We start from the raw sequence: 23535 nt of genomic DNA on the forward strand, positions 1-23535 counted from the left end.
TAAATAGTTGAGATTTTAAAAAATCTTTTGAAGACATTACCAACAACTCAAGTCTATTTAATGACACCTATTGTAAAAGAAACTCTCAAGCAGATCCTAAGTGAAGCACCTCCTCAGATCAATCAGAGATGACACCCCTGCCACACACACTCATCCTTGCAGAGCAAACCCGGGGCCAGCTCGCCACCCTGAGCCCACCCGCCTGGCACATTTACCACAGCCACCGCGCCTGTCCCCAATCCTGACTAAGACGTACTTGTTGTGATAATCCCTTTTAATAAAGAATGAAACATGAGTGTGAAAACAATAACCCAGGGAAGGTCATATAAAAACCTACCTGTTTGTCTGAATGCATTAGAAAAAACACTGTAAAAATGTGATGCTGAAAACACTGGTATGCATTATCAAGTGTTTGCAAACAGTTTTCAAATAAACTAGAAAGTTGCACTTAAACTGTTTATCAAATGTCTTTCCTCATTTAATAAAAGGAAAAGAAGAAACCAGAAATCACGACAATTGCGTTAAGTGTGGTTTACCTGAGAAAACCCACATAGAACTCCCTCTGAACAGAGAGGGGTCAGCCATGCGTCACAAGACCGGCTGCCCTGGAAGTTTATTCCAAGCATGCTGGAAGAAATTTCAGGGAACCATATACTGACAATCATGGGGTAATATCAGCTATTATTCAACTTGATGCTCTGAAATGTACAGATCACTTCAAAGTCATTTATTTACTGATAGGGAAGATACTCAAGGCATAGAAAAAAAGACTTAAACAGACAGAAACAGGTCTATAAAATATTACCAAAAGAAAAACCCCTAAAATGGAGTATCCCAAGACAGCAAAGATCCACACTGAAAAAGTGATCTTACTGCACCTGACTCAGATTAGTTGCTGAGATAGTCTTCTGACAGCCCACAACTCGCCCTCACCTGACTGACATCTAACGCAAGAAGCCAAGACGTTACTTCTCCAAAGGAATGGAGAAACTGAGCTCATACCCATTTACTTCCTCAAAGAGAAGCCAGGTAATAACACAAGCGCATCTTTAACGCCTGGAGGTCACGCCTCTTTGGGAGCTACTCAACTCCACCACTGCAGTTCAGAAGCAGCCTTGGATGGGCATGGCTATGTTCCAATAAAACTTTATTTACACAAGAGCTGGTAGACCACAGTCACCCAACACACCATAGTTTGTTGGCCTCCACCATAACATAATTTAAAAAATACCACCAACATCACTGCTTACCTGGCCAAGGGCCTCCTCCAGATGCACCTCTAAATATTCCGGTGGTAAAGAGGGAATATTCAGAGAGGCTTGTGAAAGTGGGGGTACTGAACGGGTAAGTGAGGCCTCAAAGTCTGCAATCAAAGTACTTGACTGACCACTGTTCACTGCATTTTGTTCCAAAACTTCAGCAGCCTTTCCTCCAGAATCATCTAATCTCAGAAGTCCAACTTGTGATTCCACGTGTAATAATTCCGGCGTCATGGGGTCTGTCCTCTGGGAGGCATGAGATGCCATTGTGAGAGTTTCACTCATGTCCCCTCTTCCTCTGTTCAACAGAAAAAGCTTCTCGAGGGCGGCCCAGAGTCCATTAATCCATGGCTCAACCACAAGTTCTAAACTGAGTTGTAAAAAAAATAAGAAGAAAGAAACAAACACTTTAAGTTGTTCATTTAAACACATAACAATGGGATAATGGGAGAATCTGTCCACTTGACAGAATGCTGTGCAATGGTCAGTAACATTCACTATGAAGGCTATTTAGAATACAATAGTAATCAATAAGTAATCAAAAATACTTATGATTTAGCTAAAGAGCAAAATATTACTATGTTAATTAGCACTGAGCTATAAAAAAGGACGAACAAGCACAAAAGTCAGAGAACAAAAATGTAGATGATTTAGTAAAAGGTAATAACAGGAGTAAGATTCCACTTAACTTCCTAAAATAGAGTTGACATTATAAGAAGATGTGGTTTTAAACAGGCATGCTAAATTCTGATGAGGCTAATGGAACATACTCAAAATCCAAGTCTACTCTAATAAATGATAATTATCAAATGCACCACCTTTTTTTGCCTAGTCAATTTGCTGATCTTTGTTTCCTACAGACTAAGATATCACCAAGAAACCACTCCAGATTAATGCTCTTTGACTAATAGCTCAACCCTTCAAGCATCCTTTAGGAGAGCTGAATTAACCGTAAGTACACTGTAAAATATGCTCATCTACTGACTACTGGCTGGAGAAGGAAATGGCAACCCACTCCAGTATACTGGCCAGGAAAATCCCATGGACAGAGGAGCCTGGCAAACTACAGTCCTTGGGGTTGCAAAAGATCAATAAAGTTCCAATTCATAGAGCTAAGTGACAAGAGGAGACACATTTTAGACCTCTGTCTTACCGAGACTGGCTATAATTTCATTGTATTCATTTACTGCTCACGTGGCACATAGTTCAGAGTTTGGTGACACAGTACATCCATCCCTCAGGAACATTTGGAAAAGCAAGCGTATAAAATTAATGCCTCAATGACAGCTACATTTAAAACACCATTCTCACAACTCAGAAATACTAATATGGTAATACTCTTACAAGAAAGCTCATGCCCACTGAGTATGCACTATATGGTGGGCGTTGTTCTAAAACAACAAGTTTCATTCATTCATTTAATGCTTCAAAGAATCTTAAACAATATATACTGTTATTATCCATTTCACAAGGGGGGACACCAAGACACAAAAAGTTTAAGTAATTTGACCTGTGCTTCATCATCAGTAAGTGAGGAAAACCAAGGATCTGAATGCAGATATTTTAACTCCAGTCTACATTCTTAACCCCTTCAGTGTGGTGGTACAGTAAGCCAAGATGTCTCCTTGAAAATATTCTAATTTTAGAAGAGTACTTAGGTTGCAAATTTTAGAGATGCAGGCTGCTGAAATACACATTGAAGAATTTTAATGTCAGTGCAATAAATAAACAGTGAAGTCAAAAGCCTCTGAAGTAAAATATGAGTTGAGCAATAGGAATAATGGATTTATAAGCATTTAGCATTTAAACAGCTCACACAGGACAATAAACATTTAATCCCAACAAGGTTTTTCGTGGGGAAAAGAGCCCAACACAGCGAGACAAAACTGAGAGGCAACAGGTAAGGCAAGGTGGTGGAGCTGTCACCATAAGGGACATGTGCCCTGGGGCAATGGGGAAAAACTCGCAGCATCACAGCTGCAGAAAATGACGGACGTATGGACTCACAAAGGTGAGTTGCGGGCAAACACAAGTGTCTCCAACATGCCCATGCAAGGTGGTATATGCAGAAAAGCACAGCCTTTGCTGAACTTGTCATGTTGCATAAGCCCAGATCCAGTGGGTGAGATTTACGTAATACACAGAGAAAGCAGGAAAAAAGATCAAGTGCATGCATGTGCTGTCATGACAGAACAAGGACAATCCAATAAGGTCTTTGAGTTCACACGTTAAGAGGATTTGTAAGGCGGCACATAGGGTGAAATACTGAACTGTAAAAACAAGAATAAATTAACGAAACAGAAATTATATTCCTGGTTGGCAGGGTGGTAAATGACCCTGAAGACAGGGAAAGAGAGTGCCAAGGAGCCAGGGTGCCGGGAAGGCCTGTGGCCCACCTTCTCCACGTGTAACGCACAGGCCAGGTGCCCTCCACAGGGAGGTCCAGAGTCCAGTCACTACCCTGCAGGCACACGCTCTCCAAGTTCCTAAAGGAAACAATGACTTTTGCAAACAGCTGCACACTTCCAAGCCTGAGGTAACTGTACTGGGCTACCTTCCTAGTGTCTTCCATTAGTAGACACTGAGATGGACGAGGCACTTAAAAAAAAAAAAATTTGGCAAAACAGATAAATCAAGCTCTGGAGGATTTTCCTTGGTCCCAAAACTAAAATAGGACTTTCAAGACTGAAAGTTAATGCTAGTTCAAAAGTGAACCCTTTTTGTAAACTGACCTACATCATGTACAAACATGGTTTACTGGAAATGACAGAGGTACATTGCTCTTACCCTACACAGTCATCCGCGTGGCCAGTGTCGTAGAAACGCTGGGCTCCAAGCTCCTGAAGGCGTTTATCAATTACCTTCCCCCCGTTACAGAAGTACGTGTATTCTGAATCACCCAGACCTGGAGTCCAAATGGGTTATTAGCATGCAGTAAGATTTAAATTTAACCATATACAGAAGAGAGAAACACAACATTCAGAAGAACACTATTCAAAGCTCTTCTTGATGGAACAGGAAGTAATGTGTAGCTTCATATGTTCTTATTTCTTCCTTGAGGAATGCTAACTATGCAAACAGAAACAAAACAAGTACTTTGGACCACTGTTAACAGAAATGTATCTCACATTTTTGTTTCCATGAATCTGTGTAAAAATATGGTAATCTGCATATAAGGGTTAGCATACTAAATGAGAGGGTAAGGCAGGAAGGCCAGAGGTCTCCAAAGGGAGGAAACAGGCTGCAAGTGTCAGACACTTTTTCTCTCTCTCCCTCTAGCAGCAGGAGAAAACATACTAGTGTTAAATGTTGTCCCCTTCTCTATACACATTTAAAAAGAGGTTTCTCTTAAAATTCTGTGTTGCCATGAGGACACCTGGCTCCACCAGAACTTTTCTCAAACCTTGAGCTAACCAATGCGTTTTTCTTGTGGAAATATTTGTCTTAAGCTATGTTAATGAACTATGTATTTACCTTAGACCCTTGTCTTTCCTCTTAGGACTTAGAATGACAAGGGCTCAACAAACCTATATGTTCTACTCATACATTGTTCCCCTAATCTATAACTGTTAATGAAAGTATATATTTTCTTGGAAACCTTTCTTCAAGATTCATGCCAATCGTTTTATGGCCCGGGATGACTCACCTGGTGCCACCGTTATCTCAAAATGCATGTTGTGGGTGAGGGGCTCATTCTCTGAGTTTTGGGACATCTCCTTTCTCTAATTAGCAGCCTGTTGACAGGTATACAACATACTGCTAAAGGCTAGCAGGGGGGAGGGGGGGAGGGGTGGAGGGGACTCTTTCTGTTCCCTTCTGATGTCTATGTCAGAAGCCTTCTCTACCTGCTTAATACTTTAATAAAACTTTATTACATAAAAGCTCTGAGCAATCAAGTCTCGTCACTGGCCTGGGACTGAATTCTTCTCTGGAGGCCAAGAATCCCGGCGTCTTTCATGGTTTAGCAACAACCTTTGCTGAAGAGCAAACAACCTTTGCTCCTTTCATAAGAACATGCAACATCTGTATTTTCAGGCTTTTCTGATCCCACTGCAGGGTCTGCAAACTACAGCCTGTGGGCAATTACCATCCATTGTCTCTGCAAATAAAGTTTTATTGGAACACAGCCAGGTCCAACTGTTCATACCTTGTTCAGGCAGCTTTCAAGCTCCAACAGCAGAGATAAATAGTTGTTAGATAGACCAGTGACTTATGAAGCCTAAAGTATTTACTATTTGGTCCTTTATAGAGTTTACTGACTCCTAATCTAGAACAAGAGCTACATTCAAAACACAAACGACCATTTATTTGCTGTTGCTGTGTTGGTATATTAAGAATTGCTTCTGTGTTTCCTCTTAAGAAATGGACTAACACTTTCATACTTAGTTGAAAATTTTAAATTAAGAGCTTAAATTTTGCACTTGTTTGTCTCCCTGGATTTTTCCTACAAGAACAAGGTGAGCAGTCCATCGGTGGGCCCATACACAGGCCTAAGATGGACGAAAATGGCCAGACAGGCTTCAGTCTTTCCTTTTAAATAATTCTGAGGAATTTTTAAAGCAATATGTACATGTTCACTCTTCTAAATAAATAAATTGGAAAAACTGAATTAAAAAGCTATACACATTCTAAAATCCTCTCATGAATACACTACACACGACAGATCTCAGCCAGGCTCATCATCTCAATCCCTATCCAGTTGCTTATCATCGCAGATTCCATCCTTTCTAGATACCCTCCCCAAAACTCCTCTCAAAGAAGAACAGAGAGTGCGAGCCAGGCAAATGGACCCTGAATTCCCTCTTTGGTGCAACTATCTCACTGAGCTGGTCCTTCTGAGCCTTTAATATTTTAAAGCTGTTCTTCACAGAGCCCTACACTAGGCCAGTGCTTCTTAAGTTGGGGTACATAGTAGTCACCTGACAGCTTTAAAAAACACTGATTGAGAATGATTACAGAACACAGAATGATTAAGTCGGAATCACAGGGCGGTGGGGGCGCCACTCAAAGCCACGACATTGGGAGGAAAACTCCCAGCGGATGCTAGTGTGCGGCCAGGCTGGAGAACCAGTATCCCAGGGGAACGGCCGTCTGCTAAGGTAAGGAAGCTGTCACATGAGAACTTTGAGGAAAAAAAAAAACACAGCATTCCAGGTTGCTCCTTGGGTATTAGCAGATTTGGGGTGGGGCCCAACCACTAACATTTCGGAAGTATTTCCCAGTTGAATCTGGTATGCGCCCGAGGTTAAGATGCTATTTGTGGGCCTCCAGAGGAGCTGCTGGGGGGTCATAGCTAGGAAACAACACCTTGGTTACCCTCAAATATTATACACACATAAGACTTATCAAAACTCGAAAAGGACAAAATCTATACAATGGTGCACCATGGCTTTGAAAAACACATCCAGATACTAGCGCTACAGCCAGCAGTAACATTCCAGTAACTACACAAAACACAGTCCACACCTAGTAATCCGTACCGCAGGTGAGCCAGGAAGTCAGGCGGCAGCGTCTTGTCCTGTATGGCTTTAACAAACTTGCGGGCTGTGTCAGGCGGGTCTCCGTTGCCCGTGGTAGAAACCACCATCACAAGAGGGGCTGTTTCAGTTTTCAGATCATACTATAAAACAAGAGTGTCATGTCAGAGATCTACTGCTATGCAGACAACATACCAGCAAAACAATCAGCTTCATTTTCCGTCCCAGCGTCTGTGTCACATAATGGCAGAGAGGCACACGGAGCATTTTAAACGGCAAACTGAAAGTGTTACTCCTCAGAGATCAGGAAACCTAGCTGTCAGGAAGGGCCTGACCGCCTCAGGGTTCCAGAGAGCCAAGAAAATGGAACACTGGTGTTTCCAAGCCTTAAAATTCACGTTTCCTTATTCTAATTCTCAGCTAAATTTCAAGTCCTCCCAATTCAGCACTTCACTCTCTCTGTTCACAATCATGAGCTTTACTATCACTCGGCTCCGAGGTGTTCACTTCACTTTTCATGCTGACAGTAACAGGTGAAGATTTGAGCTAACATCTTACCAGGCGACTCAACACTTTTAGAACACAACTCTGCAGTTTACAGTGAGTGACTTTACCTTGAAAAAGACAACTGACTGAGGAGGACAGAGAGCTATTAGGTTAAAGCTGGATGAGGAACAACTGGAGAAACCATTCAGCTGAGGAGAGCAAACAACACGACTACCGTGATATCAAAAACAACTCACTACTGACTTAACTTTTCAAAGAGCTGCTGGCCCCACTGGGGTCACTGGCGAGGGGGCCATGTTAGGGCTAGTTGCCTGATGCTGCCGACTCTGTCTCTGGGGTTAGTAACAGATTTGGACGGAGCTCCATCCTGTGGCACCACAACTCACTCTGAACGTGCTGCAGGATCACAGAGCCCATGACTGGCAGTGCCCCAGGACCCTCCCAGCTGGGTGACTGGCTCCCTACCAGGAGCCTCCTGCCTAGGTGAGTGGCTCCGTCGGGACGTCGGCAGAGTAGAACTAGTGGCATCAAGGAACTCGGTGGTTTCCCCTCTAGGAGCTGAGCTTATAATTCACCTCTGTGGCTGACAGGCTAGTCTTTCTGACCAGACACATGGGAAGGAACAGAGGAGGCTGTGAACTGGAGCGAGAGTGCATGGCCAGGTGCTTTTTCAAGTACTGAGCTGAATTCGAGGACTTAGGGGCTGGCACATCACCATGGGTGTTGGAAGAGCCCTGCTCGTGGCTCAAGCCTGAGTGAGTGTTAGTCGTTTAGTGGTGTCCAACTCTCTGCAACCCCACGGACTGTAGCCCGCCAGGCTCCTCTGTCTGTGGGATTCTCCAGGCAAGAATACTGAAGTGGGCTGCCATGCCCTAAGGCCTGAAATGCATGAGACTATAACCTGAAGGCCTCAGACTAAGTATTCTAAGCACAGATCAGTGAACACGAGTCTGAGCAAACTCTGGGAGGTAGTGGAGGACAGGGAGCCCTGGCACGCTGCAGTCCACGGGGTCACCAACAGAGCGACACGACATAGCGCCTGAACAACAATAACAACAATCCTAAGGTGGGAACTTCTGCAGAGACTGAATACAGAAACATAGGCAGTCCCCGAGGCTCCCGCAGATCTTACACCTTCGCTCTAATTTCTGTCTTCACAAAAGACTTCAGTGGTTCTTCACTCAGACGAACTCTGGCACAAATGACAAGGTCATTATTTCAGGGAAGTTTGTACAGGGCACCAGGATTCATGAGGTGGAAAGCTCACATGTTCCTGTGAACAGACACACCTCATTTGTTCCCAGGCACCCAGTGAGAAAAACAAGGCAAACATACTAGTTTCATTTATAGTTGAAAGTGGTTAGTCATCCTAGTTTTTAAGACCATGTAGTTTAACACATACACAGAGAAAAAAATTGGCAGAAGTCTTTCAACACAGTTGATAAAATGAATTTCTAAGTGTTTAAAAAAACAAAAAAAGGATCATGGTGACATTTAGGGTCCCACTTCGTTTTTTAACATCAATTCCCAACCAAGATACTTCAAAGCATGAAACACAGTAAAAACCATGACTTACCTTATCCGACTCACTAATACAGTGGAGATCTGCAGAAAAACCATACGTAACTGCTTTTTCACTTATCTCTTCGGCTATGGCCTTTGCTTGTCCTCGTTGTGTAGCATAGAGTAACAAAAACCTCCTCATTACCTCAAGGCATATGCTATAGCTGTAATAGTTACACTGTAAGACGGAAAGGGAAAAAGGGATTTCTCTTTTAATGGAGCAGTAACAACCTGCATGTATTAATTTTCTTGATTAAAAATGGACTGCAACAATATCCAGGGATAACATAAAACAGACTTACTAAGTTTTTTAGCATTAATTCTTAAGGTTTAAGAAAGAGACTATTTATTAAATCAAGGCAAATCCAAGGAAAGCTCTAATGCCACAGCTCAGAGATCAGATTCTGGAGCCAGACTACCAGGGCTTGAATTCAGCCAGGAGTGACCATTCACAGGAGGGGAACTTCAGGCTGGACTCAGGCCTACTGACCGGTCTCTTGGTTTTGCACCTTTAGAGGGGAGATAATGACGGTACCTACCTGACAAAGACAGCAGTGTCCAATAAATTTCAGATACCTTTGCTCTTTCAAAAAAAGGTAAAATTAAAAATTCACTAAAATGGCAAAAATTTGATTGATTCCTACTTGATCCCAATGCTAAATAAATCACAGTACTCTAGTTAATACCTTTCTTATTTAATTCAATTTCATATACATCTGCATGCATGTGTAGACATACATACCTATAAACAGAGAAAAACACTTTTAATCCACTCACATCTTTTACTAGTTTTATGTTTTTTCCTGAACAGATACCTGGGAGTAAAATAAAGGGCTCACAGATTTTTCACCACACCTCAAGTGTCTAAACCTGAGAGACTCAATATGTAAGGATTCAGGCTTCCCAGGTAGAACTAGTGGTAAAGAACCTGCTTGCCAACGCAGGAGATTCAAGAGAGGCCTGGTTAGATTGCTGGGTTGGGAAGATCCTCTGGAGGGCATGGCAGCCCACTCCAGTATTCTTGCCTGGAGAATCCCATGGACAGAGGAGCCTGGCAGGCTACAGTCTACGGGGTGGCAAGAGTCGGACACGACTTAACCACTAAACTACCACTACTACTACTAGGCTCCTCTGCCCATGAGATTCTGGAGTGCGTAGCCATGCCTGGCGGGCTACAATCCATGGGGTCACAAAGAGTAGGACACGACTGAAGCAACTTAAGCACGCATGGCAAACTGAAACTCAAACCCCAAACTTGGCTTTTGGGGAACAAACCGCAGATACTTTTTTGCTCATCTGGCTAATTAGATCTGAGGACAACTTAAAGCCACGAAGGAATTAAACGGTAAAAGCACAGTATTAATAAGCAGGATGCTAAAAAGCAGGGAACAACCTGCGGAACAGAACAGGGCTGGATACAGCGGGTACGCAAGAGGTTAACTCTGGATTTAAAAAAAAACAAAAACAAAAAAAAACCAGAAAGCTTCCCGCATAGCTCAGTCGGTAAAGCATCGAGACCTGGGTTCAACTGCTGGGTCGCGAAGATCCCCTGGAGAAGTGGAGTGGCAACCCACTCCAGTATTCTTGCCTGGAGAATCTCATGGGCAGAGAAGCCTGGCGGGCCACAGTTCATGGGATCGCAAAAGCCGTACACGACTGGGCGCTATCTTTCTTCTTTCTTCCTAACTCTAGATAAACGGGTAAGGGAACGACGTGGAGATACTACACACCGAGCTGATCCAGAAGCACGGCAGCGCAGCGATGGAAAGGGCCTCGACCACTATCCAAGCCAAGGACCTGGGGCACTTCGCAGGAGCCACATGCACCGTCCGAGATGCTCGCTGCGTGAGACCCTTGGCCCCTCAACCACCTTGCGGAGCAGGCACGTTTGTCAGGGGGTGGGGTCCCCAGGAGCCGCAGGACAAGGTCGGGGCGGAGAACCAGCGCGCGCAGCTGGACCCGGCGTCCGGACCGGTCCGCGCCCCCCGCATCCCGGCCTCCCGCGTCCCTCCCCCTAACCCGATGCCCCAACGCGCCTTTCGACCCTCGTTTAGAAGAAGTGCTCGGACCCACAGACCCCGACGGAGGAAGGGCCCGCAAGGACCTGCGGGACCGGTTCCGCCTTTCTGCACGCCCCGCGGCGCCTCCGGGAGGCGACGGTGAGGGCGCAGGGCCGAGTCCCCGGCGCAGGCCGGAATCCTGACCTCCTCCCCGCGCGCGTCCAGCCTGGACCGACAGGAGGGACGTGGAGGCCGCCAGCGGTCGCCCAGATCTGGTAGCGGCGGCTGCGGCGCACGCTCACCTGAAGGAACCCCTCCCGGCTGCTGAGCGAAAAGCCCAGGGACACGAGCCCCGGCTCCCGCGCCTGCGCACACCGCCTCGAGCCTGGGACCAATAAAGAGGCTCGGGAAAAGGAGCTGAGGCCAATCACCGCGCGCTGGGCGTGGCGTGCCCGCCCCTTCCTGGTGCATGCGCCGGAGGCCCCCTGAGAAGGGCGAGCTACGGAGGCCGGCGGGGCTGCGCAGCCGCGTGGGTTGCTGGAATCCCGGCGCGCGCGGAGTCCGGTAGGTATCCAGACGGGCCGTGGGCTTGGCTGTCCCTGCCCGGCGTGCGTGGCCCACGGCTTCGCTGAGGCGCTCGCGCTCGCTCCCCGGCTCGCCGCCCCGCTCTTCGGAAGCGGTTCCCGCCCTTCCCGGTGCGTGAGCGTAGGATTCCGCGGCGCCCGTTTTGGGGGCGCCCGGCCCGTCAGGTCCCTTCCCTCCAGAGAGGACGCGGCTCCCCCTTCCGGGCGCCCCGTCCCCCGCTGTCCCGCACCCTCGTGTTCCCGGGTCTCGCACAGCGGGGCCGGCCCACCTTTCCCCTTCGTTGATAAGCGTTTTAATTTTTTTTTTTTTTTCCCTCGATCTGCAAAGCTAGACCTTCTTGTTCCTCAGTCCTAGCCAGATCCTTCTCGGGAAACCGACCCCTCGGAGACCTTGAAGCTGCTCTTTTCACCCTTGCCGTGTGAATTAATGGTCACTTCAGTTGTGTGTTTTGAGAACGTTGGACCAAGTGCAGTTCTTTCCGTCAACCAACACATAGGAGACGTGCGAAGGAACCAGACTACCCGAGGTGAAGTCTGGCTCAGCCGCTTACTAGCTGTGTGAACTGGACAACGTGAGATCTCTGTGCTTCGGTTTCCTCGTTTCTAAGATGACGTTAAAGTACTTAATTCATTGTGTTGTTGGGAGAATTAAATACAACATTACCTGGCAAATGATAGCGATGATTATGAGGTCCAGCCTCTATTCTGTAACCTCTTGGAAAATCTCCACACCTTCCCCCAAATAGAATAATCCTCCCACTCATTAGCGTATGAAATTACCCAGCCTATAAAAACTAACCACACCTAATTTCGCAGCCACGTTCACCCTCTGCAATGACCCACACTCTGTCTTCTGTCTGTGGAGTGTGCTTCTGTCTGTATCTTGAGTAAATCCACTTTTTACCTATCACTTTGTCTCACTGAATTAATCAGAAACTTGAGCTTCATTAGGTCCTGAAACCAGGTACTCTGAGTTTTGGCTGGGTTTGAGTCCCAGCCACGTGGGTTCAAGTCCCATTCAGGATTTTGGCTGGATTCCAGCCCCAGCCATGTGGGTTGAAATCCCAAGCAGGGTTTTGGCTGGGTTCGAGTCCCAATTTGAGGTAAACAGTTTCAATTCTAAGCTCTAGGGTGCAGAGTCACTATTCTTCTAGTACTTGGGCCTTCTTGCTGTTGTTTGCTTTCATTGGAGTATAGTTGTTGCTTTACAACTATATTGCGTTAGTTTACAACTATATGTTGTGTTCGTTTCTGCTATACAAGAAAGTGAATCAGACGTGTGTATGCATACATCCCCTCTTTGGATTGCCTTCCCATTTAGGTCACCACAGAGCCCTGAGTTCCCTGTGCTGTACAGGAGGTTCTCATTTGTTGTTTTCAGCCACTCAGTCCTGTCAGACACTTTGTGACTCCACGGATTGCAGCAGGTTTCCCCTTCCTTCAGTTTCTCCTGGAGTTCACTCAAACTCATGTCCACTGAGTCGGTGATGCCATCCAACCATCTCATCCTCTGTCATCCCCTTCTCCTTTTACCTTCAGTCTTTCCCAGCATCAGGTTCTTTTCCAGTGAGGTGGCTTTTTGCATCAGGTGGCCTAAGGATTGGCACTTCAGCTTCAGCATCAGTCTTTCCAATGAATATTCAGGGTTGAGTTCCTTGAGGATTGACTGGTTTGATCTCCTTGCTGTCCAAGGGAATCTCAAAGAGTCTTCTCCAGCACCACAGTTCAAAAGCATCAATTCTTTGGCACTCAGCCTCCCTTATGGTCCAACTCTCACATCCACACATGACTGCTGGAAAAACCATAGCTTTGACTATACAGATCTTCGTCAGCAAAGTAATGTCTCTGCTTTTTAATACACTGTCTAGGTTTGTCATAGCTTTTCTTCCAAGGAGCAAGCGTCTTTGAATTTCAGGGCTGCAGTCCCTGTCTTCAGTTATCTATTGTATATGTAGTATCAGTAGTGTTTATACGTCAACCCCAGTCTCCCCATCTATCCCGCCTCTTCGCCCCCCTTGTTCCCTATGTCTGTGTCTCTGTTCCTGCTTTGCAAATAAGTTCGTCTATACCATTTTTTAAATTCCTTATATATACATTAATATAGGATATTTGTTTTTCTCTCTGATTTACTTCACTCTGTATAACAGTCTTTAGTTCCATCCAAGTATCTGCAAATGGCACAATTTCGTTCTTTTTTTACATCTGAGTAACATGGTGCTAATGTTTGAGTGGAAAATGTTTAGTGGGAATGACCCCTTTTGGGTACTCATCCTTAGTTTCATAAGCATTGATGTTGAATGAACTGTGTTCTAATATATTTGACCACTTTTTTTTTTTTTCTTTTTTTTAGCCTTTTAACATAGTTGTAACTCAAGAGGAGCTGAGACTCTGATGGCATGGCTTTAGTTACCTTACGGAGGAACCTCTATCACTTATCTGACTTTCGGATACACGGAGCTCTGGCTGCTCTGAAAACTCAGCATGTAAATCATGTTCACAAGACAGTCAAAGAGCATCTGTGTCCATGGTTCTGGTCGCTGCACCCTGGGCCCATCAGGGTCCGGTTCCATCATGCCCATTGTAAGAAGTTTCATTCAGAAAACGGAAATGACCTCCATCCAGTTGGGGAGCCAGGGTTCTCTCAAGTACACAACTGGGACAGGTTTGAACATGGTGTTAAAAATGTGGACGAACAGATGTTTTACAGGAAACTAAACAGCTTCACTTCATCAGGAGAAGTCTTACATTTTATAAGCACACTGGAGACTTTGCCTGATACTATGATGGCAGGAGCCTTACGTCGTATTTGTGAAGTGGAAAGAAAAGATGGTGATCAAAGGTTGCCAAAAGAAATACTGGAGAGTAGTGCCTTTCAAGCTTTGTGTGATCAGTTTGGACGGAATCCCTCGGATCTGTCAAATGCGGGTTTGGTGACTGCTTTTCAAGCCTTGACTCTGTTGTGTGGGGATGCCCAGAGTCGCTTGCTGATGAACCTGGAGGCAGAATGCCAGCATCGTCTTGAAAGGGGCAGCCTGGATGGTCACAGTCTTTGCATTCTGGGGGAAACTCTGATTAAACTGCACGGTCCAGGCTGTTTGACGCTAGACCTGATCATATATCAGCTGCAAGGGGAAAGTTTGGAAGCATTTACCCCTGAGGATATCGTGACCCTTTACAGACTATTACAGGCGAGTCCTGAAAAAGCGGACCAACAGCAGTTCTTAAATAAGATCAACCACTTTTCTCTATCACTCGTTTCCAACCTGAGTCCTAAATTGATGAGCCAGATGCTCACTGCCCTAGTGGTCCTTGATCAGACTCAAGCCCTTCCCCTGGTTATCAAACTGAGTAAATACGTCGTGCAGCACATCGCTCGCTTCACTAGTGAAGAGCTCAGAAAAGTCTTAGAGGCGTTCATATACTTTGGGCATAGTGACAGATTCTTTACAGAAACCCTGGAGCAGCATGTTGCTTCACTGTGCCTCACTCTGGATCCTGAGCTTGTCAGCAGAGTCATGGAGTACTGCAGCAGAAAGCTGATTCTTTCAGAACCCATCTTCAACGCAGTGGCAGAAACTTTTGTTTGTCAAGCAGAAAAATTTTCACCTAGTCAGACTGCCAAGTTAATCGAGCCATTTGGAAAACTCAACTATCTGCCACCAAATGCTTCTGCTTTATTTAGGAAGCTAGAAAACATGCTGTTAACCCACTTCAATCATTTTCCCCCCAAAACACTGCTGGAACTTCTCCATTCGTGTTCTCTTATTGAGAGGCATCCGGTCAATTTTATGGCCAAGATATTCAGCCCATATTTTCTTCAGCAGCTGCAAGGTGAGTTGGTTATGACTTCTGAGAGTAGAAAACTTATCGTTTGACCTTGATGTTTTCAAGTCACATATATAGCTTTTCTTTTTTTTTTCTTTTTGGAAAAGGAAATGGCAAGCCACTCCAGTATTCTTGCCTGAAAAATCCCACAGACAAAGGAGCCTGACGGGCTACTCTTCAAAGAGTTGCAAAGACTTGAACATGACTGAGCAACTAAGCACACATACACAGCGTGTACCTTTTTTATTGAGCTTTATTTTTTTCTTCCACTATGATCTGAAGAAGAGATCTGAAGTTGCAGATGCTAACATAAACACACGGTTAAAGACCAGTAGAACATTGCTCGGAGAGATAAAACATTTTGGGGTAAACAGACTCTGCTACCCTAGCTGAGAAACTGAATCTTCTTGTAGAGATCTGGTGATGACAATGGCAGTATCGTAATAACATGTTAGGAGCTTTGATGACAGCAGCTGTATCATTCTTTTTCCTTTATTAACTGGCCACATGTGAAACTTCCCTGACCAGGGATCGAACACATGCCCCCTGCAGTGGAAGCATTGGGTCTTACCCACTTAACCACACCAGGGACGTCCTGTCCTTTTTTTGAGAGATGTTCATCTTAATTCAAGACCACCCAAATCTGAAAGAATCTAGATCTCCATAGGTAAACGGAATCCCCACTAATTCTAATTCTAACATGTATCTGTCACTTTTAATTATATTCTCCAATTAGGAGCTTGCATTCTTGAAAGCCAGAATGAGATTTCATTGAGATAACAGGCAGGAAGGCATAATTAATTCTAACAAGTTATTTCCCTAATGTCGTTTAAAGGTATCTTATTAGAGTGAATTAATTAATGTTGTTGTGGTTCAGTTGCTCAGTCATGTCCAACTCTTGCAGACCCCATGGAGTGCAGCACGCCAGGTTTCCCTGTCCGTCACCATCGCCTGAAATCTGTTCAAGCTTATGTCCGTTGAGTCTGTGATGCTATCCAACCATCTCATCCCCTGTCAACCCCTTCTCCTCCCACTTTCAATCTTTCCCAGCATCAGGGTCTTTTCCAAGAAGAGTTGGCTCTTCGCCTCAGCTGGCCAAAGGATTGGAGCTTCAGCTTCAGCATCAATCCTTTCAATGAATGTTCAGGACTGATCTCCTTTAGGATGGACTGGTTGGATCTCCTTGCAGTCCAAGGGACTCTCAAGAGTCTTCTCCAGCACCACAGTTCAAAAGCATCAGTTCTTCAGTGCTCAGTGCTTCTTTATGGTCACAATTAACGTTGTGCGTTCTAGCTATTCTTTTCTCTGATTACACACAGCAAAATTCAAACTTAACTCTGACCAAGATGCTTTGTATTTCAGGTGAAGAGTCCTATTTGGACAGACTGAGCCTAGCACAACTGACCCAACTCTTCTTAACCTCAATTCTAGAATGCCCGTTCTACAAGGTAAAAGTTAAGTTCCTTCTCTTTTGAGCTGAGTAACCTCTTTAAAAAACAGAGTTTTCATTCACTTGGAGTCAGTTGCCACCAGGTAGACTTTTCTAATAATAACACTCATCATGGATAGACTTACAGGCCTTTTCCAATACTTGTCTTGATCAGCCATGCTGTCATAAACATGCATACATACCCTTTCATACTGGAGCCCTTTTGTTGTTTTAATCTAAAGACTAGACTCCTGACCATGGGGTGTTGCTGTTCAGTCACTCAGTCATGTCCAACTCGTTGCGACCCCATGGACTGCACCCCAGGCTTCCCTGTCCTTCCCCATCTCCCAGAGCTTGCTCAAACTCCTGTCCATTGAGTCAGTGATGCCGTCCAACCACCTCATCCTCTGGATGGCTGGATTAATTTTTGGCAGACACTGACAGATTCATTTCCCCCTAATAGTTGTAGATGTCTCATTTCACCAGCAGTGAATGAAAGTGACTGTCTCCCCCCATTTCTGTCGCAGTATGTTCTTAGTGCCTTTAATTTTGTCATTTGGCTCAATGAAATGTCATGTCACATGCTTCAGTTGCATTTTGATGCGCAGTAATGAAGTTGAACATATTTTCACGTGTTTATTGGTCATTTACATTTGCTCTGAATTGCCTCGTTATGCCTTACTTCTTACTTCGTAGGGTTGTTTGTCTTTTTTGTTTGGTTTTTTGTCCGAGTGAAAGTGAAAATCCCTCAGTCGTGTCCAACTCTTTGCAGCCCCGTGGACTATACAGTCCATGGAATTCTCCAGACCAGAAACGAGTGGGTAGCCTTTCCCTTCAAGGGATCTTCCCAACCCAGGGATCAAACCCAGGCCTCCCACATTGCAGGCGGATTCTTTACCAGCTGAGCTATCAGGGAAGGCCTAGAACATGTTGTAAAAGACATTAATTATTATGTGTGTTGCATGTATGTTCTCCTGGTTTGTTGTTTTAAATTTGTTTCGTTTTAATTTAATATTGTTTATGATGCCTTTTTGCTACACAGAAATGTTTGTTTTCTATAGTCAAATCAGTTCATTTTTTATGGCTGCTGGGTTTCCTGTGTTTATGAATATTTTGTGACTCCTAAGGTAGTATAAATATTTTACTGAATTTTAAAAATACTATTTTCCTATTACGTTTAGATCTTTAATTTACCTGAAGTTAAGTATAGTCTGTAATGTGTGGCAGAACTCTAGCTTAGTTCTTTTCCAGATGGATAACCAATTACTAGCACCATTATTACATAGCTTTCCTTTTCTTACTAAACTGAAATGTCAGCTCTATCACATTTTCCACTATTAAAAACTCAGCTGGGCGGCCTCAAGTCCCTTAAAGCAGTTCTAAGAGCTCTAGGGATGTTTCTTGAGCTGGCTTGCTTTCTTTCTCTTCCTTCCTTCCTTCCTTTTTTTCTTTTTGTGACCGCTGACTACATTTAAAACACGTTTAAAAGGTATTTTGGATTATTGGTCTTGAACTATAACAGGAATATTTGGCATCGTCTCATTGGCAGCAACATGGATGGACCTAGAGAGTGCCACAGTGCGTGTAGTCAGAGGAGAGGTGTCGCGTGACAACCCTTATGTGTGGAATCCGAAAGAGACAGTATAAATGGACTGACTGGCAAAACAGAGACTCAGAGAATGAACTTATGGTTGCCAAGGGGAAGGTTAAGGGGAAGGGGTAGTTAGGGAGTTTGAGTTGGAGATGTACACACCGCTGTCTTTAAAATGGATAACCAGCAAGGGGTAGGACAGGAAACTCTGCTCAATGTTACATGGCAGCCTGGAGGGTGAGGGAGCTTGGGGGAGAATGGATACCTATATGCACATGGCTGAGTCTCTTACCTCTTCACCTGAAACTATCAACTCTCATTGTTAAGTCAGCTATACCCCAGTTCAAAATAAAACGTTTTTCACAAAAAGAATATTTGGCATTGTCCTTTTGAGAAAGATATTTGTGCTAAGTCTTAAAGACACATATTGCCTATAAAGTAATCTTGGATCAGATTTTTATACAGCATTCATTTTATTCTCTGATTTTGTGTCTGATTTTCTTTCTCACGTTTGCACATACATTTTTAGGGTCCAAAACTTCTTCCTAAGTTTCAAGTGAAATCCTTACTTACTCCATGCTCTTCCCTGGAGACCCCCATGGATTTTCACCTTTATAAATCTGTGATGATTGGACTAATCGACCTGTTAGGAGCAAGACTGTATTTTGCTTCAAAAGTGTTAACACCTTATTGCTACACAATAGGTAAGTAGCAGGGCGTTGTGTTGTTATGCAGTCCTCTGATGGAACTTGTGGGCCTTAATAGCCACCACAGGTCTGGGAACAGAGTGGAGCTGGTCCTTCTGAAGGCAAATGGGAACAGGGGTGGGCAGTGGGGTTGAAGGACCAGGACGCTGTGGGTGGAGTCCTGCAGGTTAGCCTCATGCAGCAGAATGTCTTTGGGCGTCCTTTCGGGGCATTCATTCAAGAGGAATAGTGACCCAAAGTAAACAAATGAAGTAGCTCAGACTAATACCCAGGACACAGTAAGTGCTCAGTAATTATCAGCTATTCTTATCTGCTCGGGGCTGCCCAGGCAGCTCAGAGGTAAAGAATACTTCTGCCAATGCAGGAGATGCGAGTCCAATCCCTGAATTGGGAAGATCCCCTTGAGAAGGAAATGGCAACCCACTCCAGTATTCTTGCCTAGAAAATTCCATGCAAGGACAGAGGAGCCTGGTGGGCTCCAGTCCCTGGGGTCACGAGGAGTCAGACACAACTGAGCATGTGAACACTTGTCCTCCAGGCTACTGCTCTCCAATACAGTAGCCACACATACTAGTTGCTGTTTAAATTTTAATCAGTTACAATTGTAAAAATTTACAGTTCAGGTCCCCAGGTACGCTAGCCACCCTTGACATGCTCTGTATCTGGTACAAGTGTTTCTAGCATCGCTGAAAGTTTTGCTGGACAGCACTGCCTAGAGAGTCAGAGGCCTTCTGTTTTCATACTGTTGTGTCAAGGACAATCAGCTCAAAGAGGACAGTGTTCCTGGGCTTCCCACGGTCACGTCTCACTCCCCTCCTTCATGAGCTCCCTTTACAGGGAAGGACGGGGCGGCTGCGCGCCCAGGGCCCATGTGTCAGAGTTCTTTCTGTCTCACCCGCCCCTGGGGTGCCGGAGCTCAGGGACGCCAGGTGCCAGCTGTGTGGGATCGTCTTCACTGTTTCCACCACCTGTTGCCAGGAGAGTGAAAGTGTGTGGTTCCCGCCGGGCCCCAGGGACCCAGAGGGCCCCCTCCTTGTTCAGGTGCAGGGGAGCCCTCACATTACCCTGATGTGGTTGCGCAAAGCTCTGACTAAATTAAAGTTCTCACCATTGTCTGGTGTGGTTGTTACTTTGCAGCCTTCTGCCCAGTTGATAAACGCAGTGCGGAAGAAATCAAAGCAACCAGAAGGGAAGGAAGCTAGTGTTTGTGAGGGTATCACACGAAGACTTTTTCCTTTCTTCTCTCACCAGATGTTGAAATTAAATTAGACGAAGACGGATTTGTATTACCATTTACAATTGATGAAGAGGTACATAAAAGGTAAAGAAGACCATTGTGATCTAGATGTTACGAAACTTGTCCAGGTTAATCCACAAGGACTGTTTCTTAGGAAAGTGGAAAGGTAGACACAGTCTGGAGATAAACACTATGGCGTACGAGTTTTAGGAATTCCGTATCACTTTTTATGAGCCTTAATGCTGATAAAGCTGAGTGCTTTTTTCATCAAATCATTGGATGACAGTCATGAGTCATTTGAACACAGTATGGGCACAAGAGCATAGCCAAATCCCAAATAAACTCTGGAAACTAAAACTATATGAATATTTTGGATTGTTATGAAAATGAAGTTTCTCTTCCGTTTTTTAGAGTGGCACTGTGCATTGATGGTCCCAAAAGGTTTTGTCTGAATAGCAACCACTTACTGGGGAAGGAGGCTACTAAACAGAGACACCTGCGCTTGCTTGGTTATCAAGTTGTCCAGGTACGGTTTTGCCTTTTTTGTTTCCCCAAAAGCCATTTCTAGTTCAGATTTGCTTTTCCCAGGGTCCTAAGCGGTGTGGCAGCCCAATGGACCAAGACTAATGTCTAGTTATACGTCAGCTTTGTTCATTACACTTGTCTCTTGATTTGTATTTCGAAACACGGTTTTTAAACTTGTTTTCCAAAAGTGAGACATCCCTAAATTGTGTATAAGCTGTGCTTTACTTTGCTTTTAGAATTGCTAGATAGAATGTCTGTTTTAATTTCCCTTGATGTAGTGAATAAAATGGACACGATGGCCCATAAAGCCCGGGCCTTCACGACTCCTGCGTGTAAGGCCCTCGCTTGCCTTTGCACTGAGGGCCACTAACAGGCTCTTCCGTGAGGAGTCGCCGTGCGTGTCGGGGAGGTTTTTTGTCACCCAAGCTGTCTACCACCCTGCTCTCTGCTTTCCTGTGTAGTTACTTTTTTCCACTCCATCTTGTACGCACCCAGATTAGTTTTTCTAAAACAAATCATTGCCAGTGTGCTCAGAAACCTTCCTTGTTTCCTTACCGCTTATGGGATAAAGTCAAACTCCTCTGCCTCTCAGCATTCCGGATGCTCCGTGGTCTGCCTGCGGCCAGACCGTCTGCTCCGAGCGCAGCAGTCTCCCTTCTGGCCTTTCCCTCTCGCCCAGGCCACTCAGGTGGTCCCCACCTCTCGGAGTGTCCCAGTTCTCGTCCTTCATAACTCCCAGTGAGGTCAACCTCTCACCCTAATGTAAAGTGTCAGAAACTCCCTCTCAATACTAAAGCATGACTTTCATTTGTGTGTTCTGCTTATGTTTTGTATTTATTGCACATTTTAAGTTGGTACCTGATTTGTAAGCTCCCTGGGGACAAGGATCATGTTTAGCCTGGTGTAGTCACCCCCCGCAGCGCTGGCAGTGCCACCGCAGGCTCTGGGCTCACAGGACACGTGAGCTGGCTGTGATGTCCTCCTGCCAGGAGCTGATACTCCACCATGGGGACTGGCATGACAGATGGACAGGGCACCCCCAACGCCAAGGTGATTTCAGATTATGAAGGATCATGATGGTTTTCTTTTCTTCTCTTCACAGATACCCTATTATGAGATTGAGATGCTAAAATCAAGACTGGAATTAGTGGACTATTTACAAGGAAAACTATTTTCTCAAAACTCAGGTGGTCATTGGTAATAAGAACGAATACTGACTTCTGAACTCACATAGTGAAAGAACTTGCGAATTAGCCATTTATTTATGGAATGATCTGGAAAGGGTCTCTCATTTCCTTATACTGTGTATACACTTTTGCTGTGTCACTAAGGCGTGTCCGATTCTTTGCAACCCCATGGACTGCAGCACGCCAGGCTTCCCTGTCCATCACCAACTCCTGGAATTTGCTCAAACTCATTGAGTCAGTGACGCCATCAAACCATCTCATCTTCTGCTGCCCCCTTCTCCTTCTGCCCTCAATCTTTCCCAGCATCAAGATCTTTTCCAGTGAGCCAGTTCTTCACATCAGGTGGCCAAAGTATTGCAGTTTCAGCATCAGTCCTTCCCATGAATATTCAGAGTGGATTTTCCTTGAGGATGGACTGGTTGGATCTCCTTGTAGTCCAAGGGACTCTCGAGCCTTCTCCAACACCACAATTTGAAAGCATCAATTCTTTGGTGCTCAGCTTTCTTTATAGTCCAACTGTCACATCCAGACACGACTACTGGAAAAGCCACAGCTTTGACAGTATGGACCTTGGTCAACAAGGTGATGTCTTTGCTTTGTAATACGCTGTCTAGGTTTGTCATAGTTTTCCTTCCAGGAAGCAAGCGTCTTTTAATTTCGTGGCTGCTGTCAGCATCCACAGTGATTTTGGAGCCCAAGAAAATAGAGTCTGCCACTGTTTCCTTTTTTTCCCCTTCTGTTTGCCATGAAGTGATGAAACCTGATGCTGTGATCTTAGTTTTTTGAATGTTGAGTTTTAAGCACTTACCAGTAGCAAATTTAAAATGAATCTTTATTTAACACTAGTATCATAGGTACTTTTATACATCAAACAGAACTGACCAAGTACAATAAAGGAGTAAATGTCATTATTTGTTTTTAAGTCTTGTGTCTTGTGATGGTCATCTGCTAACTGAAAATATATTCTTGAGAGACTTTTGCTTGCTCTTCTAACAAATGTAAGAAATTTTATCTCCTATTTTTTTCTTTTGTATTTTATTAGAGGAAGTAATATATGGTAAGAAAAGCAGCAAGGAAAATAGGTTTGCATATGAACATATAGAATTATAGATTTACACAGACGTAATCCTTTAGATAATAAAATTTTGTATTGGTATGGGAGCTTTCTTATTCATAAAGGTATAAAGGTGTGAAAAAGGCAACCTAAGCAGGGTTGGGGGGTGTTGGAGGGAGAAACCTCTAAATCGAGCCTGGCTTCAGACTGCCTAGCTCACTGTGTGTGCTCCAGTGTCCCATTATGGCGAGTTAAAAGTTTCAGGGATGAGAAATGTTCTGCACCCAATTAGAGTGTGTGTGTCGGCCAGGGGGTGGGGGGTAGGGATCTCCACACACCTCCAAGCTATGCTCCAGCACCCACTGAAGGTCCTACAATTGAACTCCGTTCTGACAGTGTCTGCCTGGAGAGAGCTCCAGATCCCACAGGTGGAAGGCTCAGGCCCACAAGACTGTCCACTCACCCCCACCCTTGTGACAGTTGCCGCATGACCTGACCAACTGTCTATAGGTTAGAGGCTTCAATATGCCCCCTCCTTCAGTTCAGTTCAGTTCTGTCACTCAGTTAATGTCCGACTTTTTGCAACCCCA

At 44.8% G+C, this 23535-nt stretch overlaps 2 protein-coding genes across 3 annotated transcripts in view; one reads left to right on the forward strand and one right to left on the reverse strand.

Moving 5' to 3' along the window:
* The window catches only part of MTRR (5-methyltetrahydrofolate-homocysteine methyltransferase reductase), a 30005-nt gene extending 20617 nt beyond the window's left edge, over window positions 1-9388 (reverse strand). Inside the window, exons 1-5 of one of the 2 annotated variants that reach the window (XM_052659183.1) lie at window positions 9346-9388; window positions 8820-8984; window positions 6726-6879; window positions 4047-4164; window positions 1251-1629 (exon numbers count right to left, since the gene is read on the reverse strand). In XM_052659183.1, coding sequence (XP_052515143.1) covers window positions 1251-1629; window positions 4047-4164; window positions 6726-6879; window positions 8820-8948 — 780 coding nt within the window. In that variant the 5' untranslated portion in view covers window positions 8949-8984; window positions 9346-9388. Of the gene's footprint in view, window positions 1-1250; window positions 1630-4046; window positions 4165-6725; window positions 6880-8375; window positions 8517-8819; window positions 8985-9345 lie in introns of those variants that run through there. The other variant, XM_052659184.1, reaches the window with a different exon arrangement.
* A 4398-nt stretch (window positions 9389-13786) lies between these two features.
* Window positions 13787-22608, forward strand: FASTKD3 (FAST kinase domains 3). The gene is made up of 6 exons (XM_052659247.1): window positions 13787-15221; window positions 16578-16663; window positions 18765-18939; window positions 20194-20263; window positions 20591-20705; window positions 21807-22608. The coding sequence occupies exons 1-6, from the start codon at window positions 13787-13789 to the stop codon at window positions 21903-21905; spliced, it is 1980 nt and encodes a 659-aa protein (XP_052515207.1). The 3' UTR covers window positions 21906-22608.
* The last annotated feature ends 927 nt before the right edge of the window (window positions 22609-23535 follow it).

The sequence above is a fragment of the Budorcas taxicolor genome, chromosome 20 (genome assembly GCF_023091745.1).
Source record: "Budorcas taxicolor isolate Tak-1 chromosome 20, Takin1.1, whole genome shotgun sequence".
Taxonomy (NCBI): Eukaryota; Metazoa; Chordata; class Mammalia; order Artiodactyla; family Bovidae; genus Budorcas; species Budorcas taxicolor.

What these genes read in the sequence shown, in the direction of transcription:
- FASTKD3 (XM_052659247.1), top strand. Translation starts at nt 13,787, where the DNA reads ATGGCTTTAGTTACCTTACGGAGGAACCTCTATCACTTATCTGACTTT. An exon ending in ACCTTATTGCTACACAATAG is followed by an intron (nt 18,940 to 20,193) that starts GTAAGTAGCAGG and finishes TTCTCTCACCAG; the next exon opens with ATGTTGAAATTAAATTAGAC. An exon ending in TTGGTTATCAAGTTGTCCAG is followed by an intron (nt 20,706 to 21,806) that starts GTACGGTTTTGC and finishes TTCTCTTCACAG; the next exon opens with ATACCCTATTATGAGATTGA.